The sequence below is a fragment of the Trematosphaeria pertusa genome (genome assembly GCF_010094035.1).
Source record: "Trematosphaeria pertusa strain CBS 122368 unplaced genomic scaffold BU26scaffold_6, whole genome shotgun sequence".
In the NCBI taxonomy this organism is placed as follows: Eukaryota; Fungi; Ascomycota; class Dothideomycetes; order Pleosporales; family Trematosphaeriaceae; genus Trematosphaeria; species Trematosphaeria pertusa.
In genome coordinates this window covers 1,450,027-1,466,877 of record NW_022987217.1, presented here as the reverse complement: position 1 = coordinate 1,466,877, position 16,851 = coordinate 1,450,027, and the positions used below count along the sequence as shown (strand labels likewise).

Here is a 16,851-nt window from a genome sequence, read left to right as displayed (position 1 = left end):
TTAATACTACGCTGCATAGGTTACTTATAATCTTAACTCTACCTAGTATAATGCCGCAGGCTTTATTAACGCTCCCTATAAAGTAAGAGACTTTTACGCAGCATACCTAAATAAGCTAGAGCCGCTATTACGATTAGATGCTTAGATTAAGGCGTACAAAAAAGAGAAGACCCTAGAGAAGACTACAAAGAATTTAAAACTTGCAAGAGTAGGAGACACAAGGGTAACGCGAAGGCGCTGCTAAGAAGAAAGCCTACAACAAAGCCGCCCTACGGACGTGGAAACAAGCCTTCTAGCTTAAATCTCTATAAGAATAGAGTAACTAGGAGGAAGGTAGTAGCTGTAAAAGCGCTTCTAGTTTAAAACTAACACGAATACGCTTACTACGAGCTAAAAGAGACAGTTAAGAGCATAACGCAGGAGTTTTAGAAGAAGGGGGACCTAGAAGGCGTATTTTAGAGCTTAGAGACGAGCTCTCCCTGTAAGGGGGGGTAATATAACAGTCTAGTTTAGAATTTACCTTAGGTTACATAACCTTAGGTTACGTAATCCTATTACGTAACCTAGCCTAGCGCCTTAGCGCTTAGCACCTCTATATATAGAGAGCTCTTAGAGCATCCTTCTGCTCCTTACCTTTAGATAGCTAAATTTAACCTAACCTACCCTGCTAGCACCCTATTCTTACAGCTCGTGGAGATAGTACTGCCTATAGCTAACTTACCTAGCTAGGTGTTCCGAGACGCTTACAGTAGTAGAGACTGCGGACCTAGCCCTTACACTATTAGTCTCTAATTTCTATAACTTAGCTAATTCTTAGGCTATTATATTCTAGAGTTCTATCTAGTCTAGTGCGTAGTATAGCTTTGTGTTTCTTCTTAGCTATTACTATATAGTTAGCTCTTTAGCTAAGTATATCTACTACTCTATTTTTAGTACTCTTTTAGTATTAGATTGTAAAGTCTAGTGTAGCTAGTATTTCTACCTACCTAACCTGTTATCTATTTAGCGTCTTTGTTATTATAAACGCTATAAGGTTTTTGTAGTCTAATACTATATTAATAGAATACTTAGCGTCTTTTAAGTATATTCTCTATTTCTTTATTACTACTATAATAGCTATAAGTTCTTTGTTATATATATTATAGTTAAGTTCTAGTGCTAAGAACTTTCTTAAGTAGAAGAAGTATAGTTAGTATTTACTATCTTCTCTAGGTTAACTAAGGCATGCTTCTAGAGCTCTGTCTAATACATTTATTTTAACTTATATTAGTTTATTCTTATTAAACGTTTGTAGTAGTAGCGCGGTAGTAAACGTTTATTTTAGCGTTTTAAACGCTTATTATTGTAGGTCTTTCTACCTAAACTCTTAGTCTTTTTTAGTAACTTCTATAAGTAGTACTATAATCTATAAATACTCTTAGATAAACTTCTAGTAGTAGTTAGTAAATTCTAGAAAGAATTATACCTCTTTTACTATCTAGAGTATAGGCTAGTCTAGAACTACCTAAACCTTATTTGTCTTTATCTAAATTCCCTCGCAGGTTAGGTAGAATTTTAAGTAACTAGTCTCTATATAATAGAACTCGCTCTTATTAAAGGCTATTAGAAGCTTATACTTCTTAAGTTTCTATAGTGTTTTTTATACGTAGTTCTTATATTCTTCTAGTTTCTCTTTAAAGTATATAAGTACGTTATCTAGGTAGGCTATAGTAAACCTTTCTATATATTTATGTAGAGCTATATTAATTATGCTTTAGAATATTACTAGTACGTTAGTAAGTCTAAATAGCATAACTAGGTATTTATATAGGCTCTCTCTTATTCTAAATACTATTTTCTACTTATATTCTTTTTTAATTTATATTCTATAGTATTCTTTTCTAATATTAAACTTTGTAAACTATTATACTTCTACAAGCTAGTCTATTAGTTCTAAGATTATAGGTAGTAGATATTAGTTCTTTTAGATAGCTTAGTTAAGCTATTAGTAGTTAATATATAGTCTTAACTATTCGTTTTTTTTTAGTACAAATAGTACTAGTAATGCTATTAGGCTCTAGCTTTCTTAGATGTATTCTTTTCTAAGAAGTCTTTCTAGATACTTTTATAGTTTCTCTCTTTACGCATAGCTAAGTAGGTATATTAGCTCTAGTTTTAGCGTAGCTTTATTCTCTATAGGTATCTTATAATTCTATAGTTTGTGTTTAGGTAGAACGCTGTTATTCTACCTATTAAATAATAACGCAAACTTCTTATAGTCCTCTTTAACCTTATAAGGTAGTTACTCTATATTAGTTTGCAGCTTTTATATCTATATAACGCTAACGTCTTAAGGTTGCTTCTTTACTTACTTTATTAAACTTGCAAGAGATATTCTTCTAATCTTTACCTCTAGCTTTTAGTAAGCTCTTAGGTAGTGTCTTGCTCTAGCCTTCTATGCTATTTTAGGCCTTTTCTAGAGTTTTAACCTAATCTAACTAATATTAGAGTTATGTCTTTATAGCTAGTCTAGCTCTAGAAGTACGTTTATATTTTCTAGTTTTATAATATTATAGAATTATTATTTCTATATTCTCTAGATATTTAATACCTATACCTTAGTCTTTAAGTAAATCTATTCTTAGCTAAAGGTAGGTAGCTAGTTATCTATAAGTTATACTTAGTATAGCTATTATTTCTTCTAAAATAGTATATTCTATAGTTTTACTAGGCTAGTAGAAATATACGTTCTTGCTACTCTACTATCTATATAAGCCTTAAACTTTTCTTTTTCTAGTGTAGCTTTTACGCGTAGCGTTCTAGGTTTTAGAGTAATAATTTTACCTATAGTCTCTATAGAGCCTTTCTAGGCTAGACCTCTGCTCTAGAAGCCTACTAGTTTTTTAACTTTAAGAGGGTTGCTAGTGTTAATTCTTGTTTCTTTTCTACTATGTATACTAGGCATTATTCTAGTAAGTATATAGTCTAGTATAGTTTTACGTGTTTATTCTAGGCTTTTTCTCTATAGTAGAGGTATTTCTATTCTAGAAAGTACTACCTATAATTAAGTATATAATAATTAGAGTGCTATACTCTCTACTCTATAGTTTAGTACTACTCTTAATAATATTAGCATTCTATAGCGTACTAATTCTATAGTTTAGCACGGTGTTCTTTACTATATATTTCTTTAACTAGTTTAGGTATTACTATCTAGCTACCTTTCTTCTTAGGTTAGGTGTTTATATATGTTACTACTTATATCTTCTTATTGTCTAGTCTCTAGGTGCTAGTAGCTATCTTAACTACTACTTTTCTCTTCTCTCTATAGATTACTAGAGAGTAAGCCTAGTAGATATAGTTATAGCCTAGGTAGTCGCCTTTACACAGCTAGTATAGCTTCTACTATAGGCGTACTTTAATTTTCTAATTATATATAAATAGTCTAGAGAGTTTCTTCTTTTATAATAGCTTAGTTAGGTATATCTTATAGAAAGAGTTCTAGCACTTACCCCTTTCTACGTACCTTAGTTACTACTATTTAGCTTTTTAGGCCTTTAGGTTATTTATAGAGAATCTCTAGTATATCTTCTAAACGTATAAGTATACTTTCTTATCTATAAGGTATCTAGCTAACCTAGCTACTTTCTTAAGAGCGTCTAGCGCCTTCTAGAATTTCTTATCTATAAATAGAATATTTTAGTACGCGTACTAATAGCTCTATGCGTTATATAATTCTACGTATATCTAGCACTATTATACGTTAATATATTATTAGATAGTATCTAGAGTAAGATGTTCTGTATACACTAGGTATTCTAGTATAATAGCTCTAACTCTAGTTAGATACTATTCTACGTTAACCTTATCTCTCTAGTATATTATATAGCTATTATTATAGCATGCTATCTATATAAGACTATTATAGTCTATCTTAATTATCTTAATTATTTTCTTTTTCTTTAGATATTTCTGCGTAAAGTGTTCTTTCTTGCTATAGACTAGGTATAGTTCTTTCTTAAAGTATCTTACCTTGTTCTTGTTTTATAGGGCTTGTTTTTCTTTCTATAGAGTCTTAACCTAGTCTAGGTCTATAGAGTCTTCTTAGAACATAGTCTATAGTTGTTTAGTTCTAATTATTACTAGAATAGAGTAGTCTCTATTTTATTAGCGTTCTAGGTTTCTTTTATATTATCTATTATTAATCTTAATAGCTATCTCTATAGTATTACTTAGGTTCTTAGGTTATTTAGCATGCGCGATATTGTCTTTAACAGACTTCTTAAGTCCCTTATAGAAGAGTCTCGCTAGCGTAAGGTTATTCTAGTCTAGGTAAGTACTTAGCTACCTAAACGTTACTGTATACTAGAATGCTAACCTAGTCTACTATAGTTAAAATAGCTTTTTCTAAGCTACCTTGTATACGTTAACTTTTCTAAACGTTTCTCTAAGATATTTTGTAAACTCTATCTAGCTTTTAAAGATTTTATCTATAGACTATTGTGTTCTCTTTATATTACTCTTATTTTCTAGCTAGTCTAATATATATAGTTTAGCCTATATAAGAGCTTTCTCTTTTATATTTATTATAGCTCTTAGAATCTTATTCTTGTTCTATAGAAATGCTATAGCGTTATATTATAGGTAGAGCTCTATAGCTACTAGAAATACGTTAAGGTTTTCTCTTTTACTGTTAAAGCGTCGTAGTAGAGCGATCTTAGCCTAGGCCTGTTGCTTTGCTATAGCTAGCTCCTCTACTTACCTAACGCCTATCTCTTAAAGCGCTATAATAATCTACTAGAGTTCTATAATCTACTCTTCTATAGTTAGCTTCTAGGCTTAGACCTTTCTAGATTAGGTTCTAACTATTAATATGTTAGTTCTACTCTTTAACGTTAGGTAGTTATTTTATTATAAGCTATTCTCTTAACTAAGACTAATACTTACTTTTATAAGAGAAGGTAAAAGGTATACGTTAGGCTATAGATCTTTAGTAACAAAGAGGTAGAGGTAATAATACTGTAAATCGCAAGTCTCTATAGTAATTTAATAAATAAAGTAATAACTATAAGAAGCTATAAGAAGCAAGCTTCTTCTAGTTATATATATGTGCCGTCTTAGCTAGATTAGGTGCTAAGACTCTAGCTTCTATAGATTATCTAGATTAGAGTCTACTCCTCTAGATTAGGTTCTAATCTATCTAATCTATCTAATCTACGTTACGTAACTCTAATTATTCCTGTAACTCTACACGTAATCCCTTATCTTGTAACTCTAGGCTTGGCTTGCTAGTTTCTCTAACCTAGCTAGCCTACCTTATTACTAATTCTGTAATCGTAATAGAAAGATACTAAAACTATCTTAAAATTATTACTTCTAAATATATAGAAAACTTATAGTATATATAATCTTATAATATATAACTTTATATAGCTAGATTATTAATATATATATATAGTTAGAGAAGAAAACTCTAGAAAGACTTTTTATAAACTTCTATCTCTTATTACGCTATACCTAGAAGCGCTAGCGCTATAGAAGTTTTCTAGAAACCTTTATTAGGTTATAGATACTATATACTATAAGTTTTATAGATTATTATAGAGATATAATAGTACTTACTAGAAGAAAACTAGATTTTTTCTTAAAAGTTACTTAAATACGTATAGCTTTTTAATTACGTAACATATCTTAGTACAACTTTAGTATAAGGTGTAATATACTATAAGGAATATATATATAAATTTTTATAGAAAAATATTAAGGTTTCGCTTAGTTATTTAAGAAAAACGGGTTGGTTTTCGTTGATTTTCGTTGCCAAGAAATCGTGGGGGGTTCGATAATATAAGGGGTTCGATAATATAGAGGGTTCGATAATAAAGTACGTTAGAGCTTAAAAGGTTCTTGCTATTAAGATAGTATAGCAAATTAGGAAGCTAGAGAACAGATCTATTGTTAAGAAAACTCTACTCGAGAGCTTGTCTATATATAGACAGGCACGTAATTACGCACGTAACTAAGAGAGTCGCATAATCGTCTTAGAATTATCTTAATACTCTGTTACCTAATTAAGAGCCTCTACAACACACCCTCTAGCTCTTAGAGCTGCTGCAAGAAGAGCTGTAAATTAATTAGAAGAAGGCAAGAAATATAGAAAAGCTAGCATAAGCGCTAAGCTTGCGTAAAATAAAGAGAATAGAAAAATCTATTACTATAACGCTTTACAAGAGCGTAGAATATAGGTAAGTCGTGCGCACACGTAGCTATAGAAGAAAAAGAAGAGCGTATAAATAAGAGAAAGCTAGACGCTAAATATCGCGACGCTTTATTAAGCGTGCTTAAATAGCTAGTTATAGAAACACGCGACTATAGAGGCAAGAAAAAGAGAGTAGTATAGCTAAACGTACAACGCTTTACAAGAGCGTGCTAGAGTTGCTAATTTCTAAGACATATAGCTATATAAAGCTTACGCTTTAATAGATCTAGAGTACTAGACACTACTATTTTTATATTAACTCTCTAAGGTCTATCTCTTGCGCGCTAGATTAGCTTATAGAGCTTTATATTAATTACTCTATAATTACGCTATAATTTTCTCTACTTCTTCGTCTATTAGAAGGTTACAAAGCTTCTTTATTAATTATCTCTAAAGTGCGTACTATAGTTAGACGTAATTAATTAGCTTCTAGTAATACTATATACTCGTGTAATATAGGTAGCTATATTAATCGCGATTACTCTATTCTACAACCGTAGCGTATATTAGGTAGCTCTTCTTACTCTAAATAAGCTGTAAGAACTAGCGCGCGTAAGCTTTAAGAGTAAGCGTTGTAGTAGCGTTAGAGTAAGTAAGAGAGTTAAGTTTGCGTTAAGCCTATTCTATATAGAACGTAGTAGTAGAGCGCAGAAAATTCTTAATTAGAAGTATGCTCTTAATCTCTTTAAAATTAATAAGTATAGTGTTAGCGTAAGCGTAGGTCTATTTAAGTAACTATTCTTACAGCAGCTAGCTTCTTTCTAATTACAGGCGCTAGGTAACCTCTCTATAGGTATTACGTACCTGCTTCTTCTAGTTATTGTTGCTTAGGCAAAGGTTCTTCTTAAGCTTCTCTATAAGAGTACGGAGCAACTAATCGCTTGCTCGCAGCGTTGCGAGCTCTAGCCTTTACGAATTAATAGTTACGTATACCTAGTTCTAGATTACCTAGAGTTTTATAGCAAGCTAGGCGTATATAGAGAACCTAATTTAATATATACGCAGCGTCTCTGCGTTAGCATTAAGCGCGAGAGCTTTAGAAGCTTCGAGAGCTTTAGAAGCGCTTGCAGGCAGAGGTGCTATAGCAGGATTAATCTAGGTCTATATACCTCGTACTCGAGCGTAATATTTAAGCTAGGCGTACTACAGTAAGAACGTGTTGCGATTAATAAGGCGAACGCTCGTTAGAAGCGTAGTGTTTAACGTCGTAAGCTCTATAGTACAGAGAGAAAGAAAGAAAGACGATAAGAAGCAGAGAATAGACTACTACTATAATAAAGGCTCTATAGCTATTATGTTGCGCAGAGCTTTGCTACTACTAGGCTTATAACTATAGTAAATTAGAAAGCTAGAGAATAGATCTATTATTAAGAAAACTCTACTTAAGAGCTTATCTATATATAGATAGGTACGTAATTACGTACGTAACTAAGAGAGTTGTATAATCGTCTTAGAATTATCTTAATACTTTGTTACCTAATCGAGAGCCTCTATAATAGATAGTAGTATAGGTATTACTCTATTATATTTAAAGGTCTTTTTAAACTACTAGATAAGCTTTATACTTAAGTAGATATCTATCTTTATTAAATTTATATAATAATATCTATATAAGTAGAAAGTACTCTACTATAGTTAATACTAGCGTTACTAACGTCTTCTTAAAGTACTTTTTTTTAAAGTAGTTACTAAACTTCTTCTATATAGTCTCTTTAAACTTAGCTTTAAATATATAGCCTTTAATATTCTTATAATACTTAGATAGAGATAGTATCTAATTATAGTAGTATTTTAATCTTATAGACTTTTTATTAACTTTTAGTTTATTAATATAGCTTACTAAAGCTATAAATACGTAGTTATATAAGTTTATTAATAGTATTAAGTTAAATATTTAAGCTTTCTTTTATACTTTAATTACGCTAGCTATATATTTAGATTTTAGAAAAAAGTATCTATAGTATCTACTCTATATTATATTACTTAGATCTTTAGATTTAAGATTTTAACGTAGTAGAGTATTATTCTAGTACCTATCTAGTATATATTTAGAGTCTTCTATAGCTCTAAAAGATCTTTATAGTAATTTAGCTTAAATAGTAGATAAGCTTAGCTTAAAGAAGTTAGTCTTTCTTAACACGCCTCTTAAGCTCTTACTATATAGAGTAGAGTGTCTTAATAATACTAGAGTAATTAAGTAACCTCTTAGAGACTTATTATACTTCTTAGCTTATTATTACTTCTTCTAGATTTATATTTCTAGATTTTTTTCTACTAATTCTTTAGCTAGTATATATTACTCTAGTATTAACGTCTATTTATCTAAAGTTATATTAAATAGATATAATTAGCTTTATAGTAGTAGATCTTTAACCTCTACTATAAGTTCTTTATAAGAAATATTATATATCTTAATATTAATTATATTAACTACTAGAAACTTTCTATATTTACTACTATTATTCTTATATAGCTTATTACGTATAAATAAGATATCTTAAGTTTAAATAACCTTATTCTTTAAGAGTATCTAGATTCTAAAGATATTTAAGAAGTTCTATTCTAGTAGATACCTAATATAAGTACGTACTTCTAGTTTATTAGCTTTCTTAAAGTTCTTTCTATAAATATACGCTTAATAGCTAATAGAAACGTAATAAGCTACTAATAGTTTATAACTTATTACTATTTTATATAGAGTTTTCTAGCTATTTAATTTAATTAGTATAGTATTAAGAATTTAAATAGCTATAATAAATAGCTCTAAAGCTAGCTTTTTAGGTAATTTAGCTATAATTCTTATTACTTAGCTTTTTATAATTATTACGTCTCTAGCTTTCTCTATATAACTATTCTACTTAGGTATCTTAGATAAGCTAGGCTTATATTTAATACCTAATTTAATATAAATCTTAGTAAGCTTATTACTAAAACTCTTCTTATTATTAGTTCTAAGTATAATAACTAAGTACTTAAATTAACGCTATAGTTTAGTAATTATTCTATATATAGTAGGTATTAATACTACTCTACTTTTTATAGGTAATATATATTCTTTATACTAGCCTAAGAATTTATTAATTATATAGAGTCTCTACTTATTCTTATTAAAATAGGTTTCTTCTATTAGTAGTAGTTAAACTAAATCTATTCTTATTTAGTAGAAGAGACTCTTTATAGACGTTAATCTAGGTTTCTAGAAAACTTAATAATTTATTTTTAACTATATATAGGTATTATAGTTTTTCTAGTTAACTAGAAGTATATTCTTCTTAAGCTTAAAGCTAGTAATAGTCTCTTCTAGGTACGTAATAGCTTTCTTATTTAGGTATACCTATAGTTAATAGGCCTTAGCTTTAGTAGTAATTATTACTAGTTATAGATTCTTTAATAGTTAATATACTATTATAAATATAGTAAATATTTTCTATAGATTAGAGTAGCTATTTTTATCTACGTTAAGTAGCTAGTACCTCTATTTATACTCTAAGTTATAGACTATATTACTAGGCTTATTCTTATATAGAATATCTCTACTAGAGTTAAAGTAGATTCTAACGTCTTAAGAGCGCGTAAGCTCTATAATATTTATAAAGAAGCTCTCTACTAACGCTATATAGGTAAGGCGTATTAGAGTTAGTTCTAATAGAGTATTAGTCTAGAGAATTACTTTTTTCTATACTTTAACTCTTATAGCTTACTCTCTAGTATATATAATAACGTTTAAGTTAGCTTCTACTATTTTTTTCTAGCTCTAATTCTTTAAGTTATAGGCGTAAATATTAGAGCTAGAGTTATAAATCTACCTATTAATAAGGTGTAGAGCTATTAGAACTACCTTCTAGATTTCTAAAACCTTAGCTATTATACTAAAGAAGTAGAATATAGAGTTAGTAGAAGAGATACTACTTATTAGCTTATTATTATTAAAGCTTAGTAGAGTAGTACTTACTTTTAACGTAGATTTATTTTACTATTTAGAGAACTAATTAGTAGCTTATTTAAGCTTCTTAGTCTACTTCTTTTTCTTCTTTTTCTTATTAAACTTAGCCTAAATTTCTGCGTTAGGCTTCTAGCCTACTAGGTAAATCTTTAGGTTAATATAAAAGTACTAGCTAAACTAGTAATAATACTTATAGAAGTACTCTAGTATTTCTTCTTAAAACTTACTACGTTTTTAGCTCTAGTTCTATTATTATAGTACTATACCTAGTATTATATATATCTCTAGGCTTACTATAATAGGTTTAGTAGCTCTTTATAGCTATCTAAACTCTACTACTAGATCTAGTACTATAGAAGCTTATACCTTTTATTAGGTAAATAGCTACGTAATTCTAAGCGTAGAGTACACCTTATTAATTAGTTAAAAAGCTTTAAGTAGCTCTCTCTAGGCTTATATACTTTATATATCTAGTATATTAAGTTTAGCTATATAGTTAGTAATCTAAATCTATTTATTAAGCTAGTTATCTAGTTTATTACCTTTCTAGATTTTCTAGATTCTTTTATATTATTCTAGTAGTATATTTTATTATAATACGTTAGTTATTATAACCTATTTCTTTAAGCTTACTAATCTTTTATAGGCTATATTCTTATCTATAATATATAGTATAAGGTAGATATTAATTATTATAGTAATATATTCTAATATATTTTTTAGAGCTTTCTTCTTAAGTAAGTACTTTTTACTCTTCTTATATATATTCTTTTAATTCTAATACTCTAACCTCTTATTAGTGTTAAGGTTCTTTATCTTTATAGCTTCTTATTTAATTATTAATAGTATTAGACGTTTAGATTTCTCTAGAGAAGTTAGTAGTACTAATTTCTTTATATCTAGATTATAGTATTTCTAGACTCTATACTAGATAGCTTTCTTCTTAATAAGAAACTTCTAGTATAGCTAATTCTATAGTATACTAAGAATCTTAATAGTTTTTATAACGTTAGTAACTATAATAGTATTCTTTATTATAGAAATTATAGTATATAGAGTAGATTTAATTATATATAGTATATTTCTAGAGTAACTCTAGAATCTATTAGTAATAATAAGATGTATAAGTTAGTAACTCTATTATCTAATTATGTTAAATAAACTTAGTAGGTTTAATTTATAGTAGTAGGCAAATCTAGACTTATAACTATTAGATAAATTATAGAGTATTAAGACATAAGTTAATTAATTAAGAATACGAGGAATATAGCTATATATTTACATAACCAGGTTACGTAAAGTAGTAACTATATCTGGCAACAGTAAAGCCTAGGGGATTCTCGAGGTTATATTCAAGTGAGGGAAAGTTTTCGATAGCGAGTAATGATTAGCCTAGAACGGAAAGCATAACGCGCGAAAATGACGGTATGGCTTTTATCAGAAGACTTCATTTGGTAGTAACTCCTTAGGGAAAAGCAAGGGCATGATGGTGGCACTCCCTTTCCAGCAGTAAGCAACCACCGGGCGTCGAACTACACGACTTGGCCGGTGCCGCTATCTTTCGTTGGATCATATGGCAACTTCGACTTCCGAGGCCTGCTGTTTCGATTCCTCCGAGACCCTTTCGCTAATATAGTGAGCATAAGTAGATAGGATCGGACGACCTACGCACCTAGGTCTTTTAACCGGGCATTAGCGTTCGCGATGAAGTTTTCATCAAGAAGAAACCCATCCGTCTCCAGAGCCGTTCTTAATGCCTCTCTATACTTATTACGGTTGTTCGTGGTAATCTCCCCAAAAGGCTTTCCCTAGATTTCCGGTATACCTCTATAGACTTCTTTTGATATCCGCTGAAGACCGTTAGTTAAAGCAATAGGTCCCTAGAATACATACGAGGTAGCGATCTTTGTCAATGTCTTTCGGCATGATAGACGGCTGTTGTGGAGACAGCGGAGAGAAGTGGATGAAATGGATGAAGTGGATGAGGTGGCGTGGAGCGGGGTCGAGATGCAGTGCGAGAATCTGGGCAACCAGCTGCCCGCATCCTGCAGGCCGCAACCGGCCAACCACAGTATCCTGATTGTTGCTGCTCGGCCCTAAGCCGTACTTCCCCGTTGTCATCTACATTGCACACCTCCCATTGCACTTGTTCCCCTCGGTGCACCTGCCACCCTCAATGCACGTGGTGACCCGCAATGCACTCGGAGCTTCGATGCAATTCACGCGCAAGTAGTCTCTGTGCGAGCTCAATACCAATCCGTCGCTTTTCCCAAGGGCATAGATCATAGATCCAAACTCCTTACTGCTCCTGCTCCATGGACATGCGATCGAGTCTCTTACTGAGATGATTCAGCGCGTGATTATGGGCCGTCAAGGGGCTCATGGCTACCTAAGCTTGCCTCGCGATCCCCGATCCTCCGTGCTCTACGATACATCGTTACTACGGCCCTACGAGAGAATTATATGGTTAGTGGACTGCCACGGAGTGTCGCACGAAGCAGCGCATCTCTTCCCTCGGTTTCTTTCCTTGGACGGTGTTGTTCGCGGAGATGAAGGCGGTCTGGCTACCTGCCTAGGTAGGTAGGTGTGCAGCACCCATCACGTGCCTGAACGCACGTGATTTTGCTACATCCATGGATATAGTTCCAAGGTTATTTCGCTCTTAGACGATGTCTTCTCACCCGATTAATTCACTTTTGCCCAAATTGCCCATCCGTTTTCAACAACACGGACATTGATTGTGGTATGTTACTCGACGTTTACTAGGTCCTCGAGCGGACTGGCTGCGAGCGCTACTTTCCACAACGCCAGACTTGAGCTACAACACCGTGTCTTGCTCGGTCAATAGTAATCCCAGATACTAAGAAACAACATCCACCACCATCTCCTCGAACCCTTTGAACTTTATACCAAACGCGCTCTCTGTTCCCCGCGCATCCCACTCAACCACTTCGCTGGGCTGGTTCCCAGGCTTCAGTACTCCCTTTTCAAATGCGTCCCGGAAATTCTTGCGGGCGATGTCTATGGCATCATTGTATTGCATGGGCACTGAAACGCCATAGTTCCGATCGCCCTCGACCTTCGGATCCAACGCTCGAACATGAACTTTCGCGACATCATCTAAATGTGCCGCCCTTGTGACCCTCAGTGCGGAGAACATGCTCTGTGCGCTCGTCGCCATTTCGTTCCTGCCGAACGTATAGCCAGGGAAGGTATTGATGATGTCGAACTTTGGCTTATGGGTTTCCATAGATCCCGGCTCTTGTTGAGCAAGTGGATCTTGGATGCTTGGTAAGCATCGTAGACATCCTTGAATGGCCCTGATGGCATCGCGAGTCGACAGTCTGGGCCGTAAGGCCCTGGTCCGCGAGGCGGAAGCGGCATTGTGGCAACGATAGAGGATGTGAGGATAACGCGTTTCAGGGTCGAAGACTTGAGCACAGCCTCAAGAAGATTGTCATTTCCACTCACGGCGGGCTGGTAGACGTCCTTCTCTGGGTCCAACATGGGTAAAGGCAGTGGCGAAGCCACATGCATGATGAAGGTGATTCCTTCCAGAGCGTCTTGCCAGGCATCCAGAGCAGAGAAGTCTCGAACTTCAACAGACTGGAGACGCCCGTCGAGGCTATACGGCCGTAGAAGCGGATGTTGGGCTAATACTTCGAACTTTTCAGAAGATCGTACTGCGACCCTCGCTGCGTATCCTTCCTTGAGGACTTCAACAAGTATTCGGAATCCGATGAAGCCAGTCGCGCCAGTGATCAGCACCATTGAGTCGCTCATGGCGAGCTTACGGGAACAGTCAACGTATATGCGAAAAGAAAGAGGTATAAGACGGTTCGAGGCGAAGAGTCGGCGAGGGAAAGCAACAGGTTTAATTTCAGGGAGAAAAGGAGCTCTGTATTGAGAAGTAGGGGCGCCAGAGGGCCCTATATATATACACATGTTGAAGAGGGGGGGGGGGGGTTGGGGGTTACACCCCAGGTACATGAAATAGGGGTAAAATAGTGGGCTTTTTCACCGCTAACATTTAAGTAGGTACTACAGGAAGGATCGGCAAGTCAGCCGCCCGCGCTACGGCCCCAATAGCGCAATACAACTGGACTCCCGTCAGCCCCGCTGCAATCTTTTTGAACGCAGAGGGTTTCTTCTTTAGCCAGGAATAATTTCAATGTTTACACTGAGCGACCAATTCCTATAAGAAGCAGGCAGTCCGGATTCAAGAACCTAAGTACGCCACGATGTATATGTATTCTCCGGAGGCGCTCCCACAGCCGAGCTTACATCCACCGTCGTGTCGATGCAGATATTATCCCACGCCGGTTTGGATTTGTTCCCACAATGAATGCTGGTATTTAGATCGGCGAGCACGGTACCGTCCTCTTCCACTCCAATATCTAGAACGCGCGAGACGGACTCGGAATCTTTTCCCATCCCGAACTTGCGCCACGATTTGTCTAATCGTGGTGTAGCAGTCTCGGAGGCTGCACAGCGCGGTGGATACTGAGAGCGCTCACTTCGAGTCCATCGATCCCGAATAAATCGGGTAACCTGACCGTAAAGCTGTAGCGTCCGCAGCGCCGGCGTATAAGTTGACCTCGCCGCCTGCACCCTGGCCTCGGCTATTAACAGTGGCCCTGTAGTACTTCCCTTCCTTATTCACGCCACCAACAGTGATCATACTAAAAATGCTGTCTGCTCCGGATGCTTGGGGTACAAGCTCATCTAGCATATGTAATGTGCCCTCGTTGCCTGCCGCAACAACGATGGTAATGTCCATGGCTTTGCATCTCGCGAGTGCACGCTCCGTAATTGCGATTTTGCTAGTATGCCCTTGGTCCTTGATTCAGCTTAGACGTTTGGTGAGTGTCGGTTCCCAATGAGCGTATTAGTTAGTGCTTTACTCACCATAGAACATATTGACAATTAACCTTGTGTTGGGATCATAGTTATTCTGCCTTTGACGAGCGACATCATCGAACACAAATTGGAACGCCGCCTGTAAAGCTGAGCCTATAACACCTCGGGGCAAAATTTGGGATTGGACGGGTTGTTGGGGGTTTGGCCGCATTTCTGAACTTGACGACGAGGTTGGCCAGGGAAGCTACGCCATAGTGTATCCCGCTGCGATACTCGCGAACTCAATCAATCAATCATTGATGTTTGTCATCTCCTCGGGCGCTTTCAACGCGTCTGGAACCGGGACATGATCGGATCGAGCGTGAAACGATTGGAGACGGCGAAGTTGCGGACCTGTCGCGTCGACGTATCAAACTCCTCGTGAGATTTGCGATATTCAGAATCGAGGACATAGATGGCCTGGCCTTGCCCGAGGGAAGGCTCAAACCCATAACTCGGCAGCTTCATTGGATCGTTTTTCTGGTTCCTCGCTGCAATCAAGCCAAGGTGATATGCGCTTTCGTCTCTCTGGTTGAGCGACTTAGGCAGCGCCCGTTTCCTCAATGTCCGGGTTTACATCATAGTTGGGTGAGAAATCATAAGCGCGGCGCCGTCGTCTTCTGTGATGGGTTCGACAAATGCGATCATCGGATTTTTACGAATATCAGCGGCATCTGCATCCGAGAGATCCAAAACTTGGTAAGATACCTAGGGAACATTCGGAAAGGAGATGATGTCGCCTTGCTTGCCATCAAGGGGTGGCTGCTGAGCAAATGCCTTGAATGCATCTACAGTCGTTCCATCCACGGTGCTGATAAGATACGGCCTGCCGGTGTCTCTCTTGACGCGTCCAATGATAGTCGTCGATCCAGTCGGAACTGGAAGCTTGCCTGGTTCTGGAACGTCGCCGCGCGAATCTGTAGGGCAGCAGACCGTGCTGACTTCACTGAGCTCATCGTTGTCGGGATTGGTGGCTTTGATGCATTGCTGGTCCATCTCTCTGGCGGCGACAAAGACGTGTGTAAGGAAGACTGCGAGAGTGCCGCGTGAGACGTGAACCATGTCGAATGGCTTGGCAAGGTGGCGAAGTTTTGTAGCGAATCGTAGGGATCGCCCATGTACCAAATTCGAACATCGACAATGGTCTTTGCTACCTAGGTATGAAAGGACACACAGGAGAATTAGAGGAGAAAATGTAGACTATTAGAATTAACTTGATAGAGTGGTCTAAATGCTTGGGATAGTGCGCTACGCTCGTCTTCTGATGAAGTATCTCTCGGGGTCGGTTTGTGAGCCATAAATAAAAACCTTCAACGTGTCTAAAGCAGTCTGTGATGAAGGCGCCTATGGCGGAAGACTAGCATCCGGCTCCTTTGTGGCCAAACGCATCCTTCGGGTCTAATTGCAGTCGAAAAGGTGTGGGGGCGGGCGGCGTAGAAGACACTCTCGGCGCGAATTTATCGGGAATTATGGTCTTACTGGAGGATTTGTTTCATCATCAACGAAATGGTGCGTCTTCCTTCAGGCATTTTATTCATGCCACCGAAAGCGTGCGTCGTCGCTACTGTGATGAGAAAGTGCTACAGTTCCCCCAGTCGTTCATGGCGGACGAATCTCGTTTCATGGTCGACGAAACAAGTTCTCGGGCCATCTAGACTAGGCATTATCCTCTCTGGCGTCACCCCAGGTTGCTTCGTCGACATTAGACAGCTGTTGATAGCAGATCGTGTTTGAACCTCCCATGTGTCCTCAGCCCCAAAAGATGGATTTCGTG

At 35.9% G+C, this 16,851-nt stretch overlaps 2 protein-coding genes across 2 annotated transcripts; both read right to left on the bottom strand.

Moving 5' to 3' along the window:
- Window positions 1-13,038: 13,038 nt before the first annotated feature.
- BU26DRAFT_563979 (NAD(P)-binding protein) lies at window positions 13,039-13,961 on the bottom strand (the record flags this gene model as incomplete). The annotated part of the gene is made up of 2 exons (XM_033833232.1): window positions 13,039-13,457; window positions 13,520-13,961. The coding sequence occupies 2 exons, from the start codon at window positions 13,959-13,961 to the stop codon at window positions 13,039-13,041; spliced, it is 861 nt and encodes a 286-aa protein (XP_033685103.1).
- Window positions 13,962-14,691: 730 nt separating this feature from the next.
- Window positions 14,692-15,545, bottom strand: BU26DRAFT_563978 (uncharacterized protein; the record flags this gene model as incomplete). Its single annotated transcript, XM_033833231.1, has 3 exons — window positions 14,692-15,011; window positions 15,087-15,177; window positions 15,432-15,545. 3 exons carry the CDS (start codon window positions 15,543-15,545, stop codon window positions 14,692-14,694), a joined length of 525 nt encoding a protein of 174 aa, XP_033685102.1.
- Between the last annotated feature and the right edge of the window lie 1,306 nt (window positions 15,546-16,851).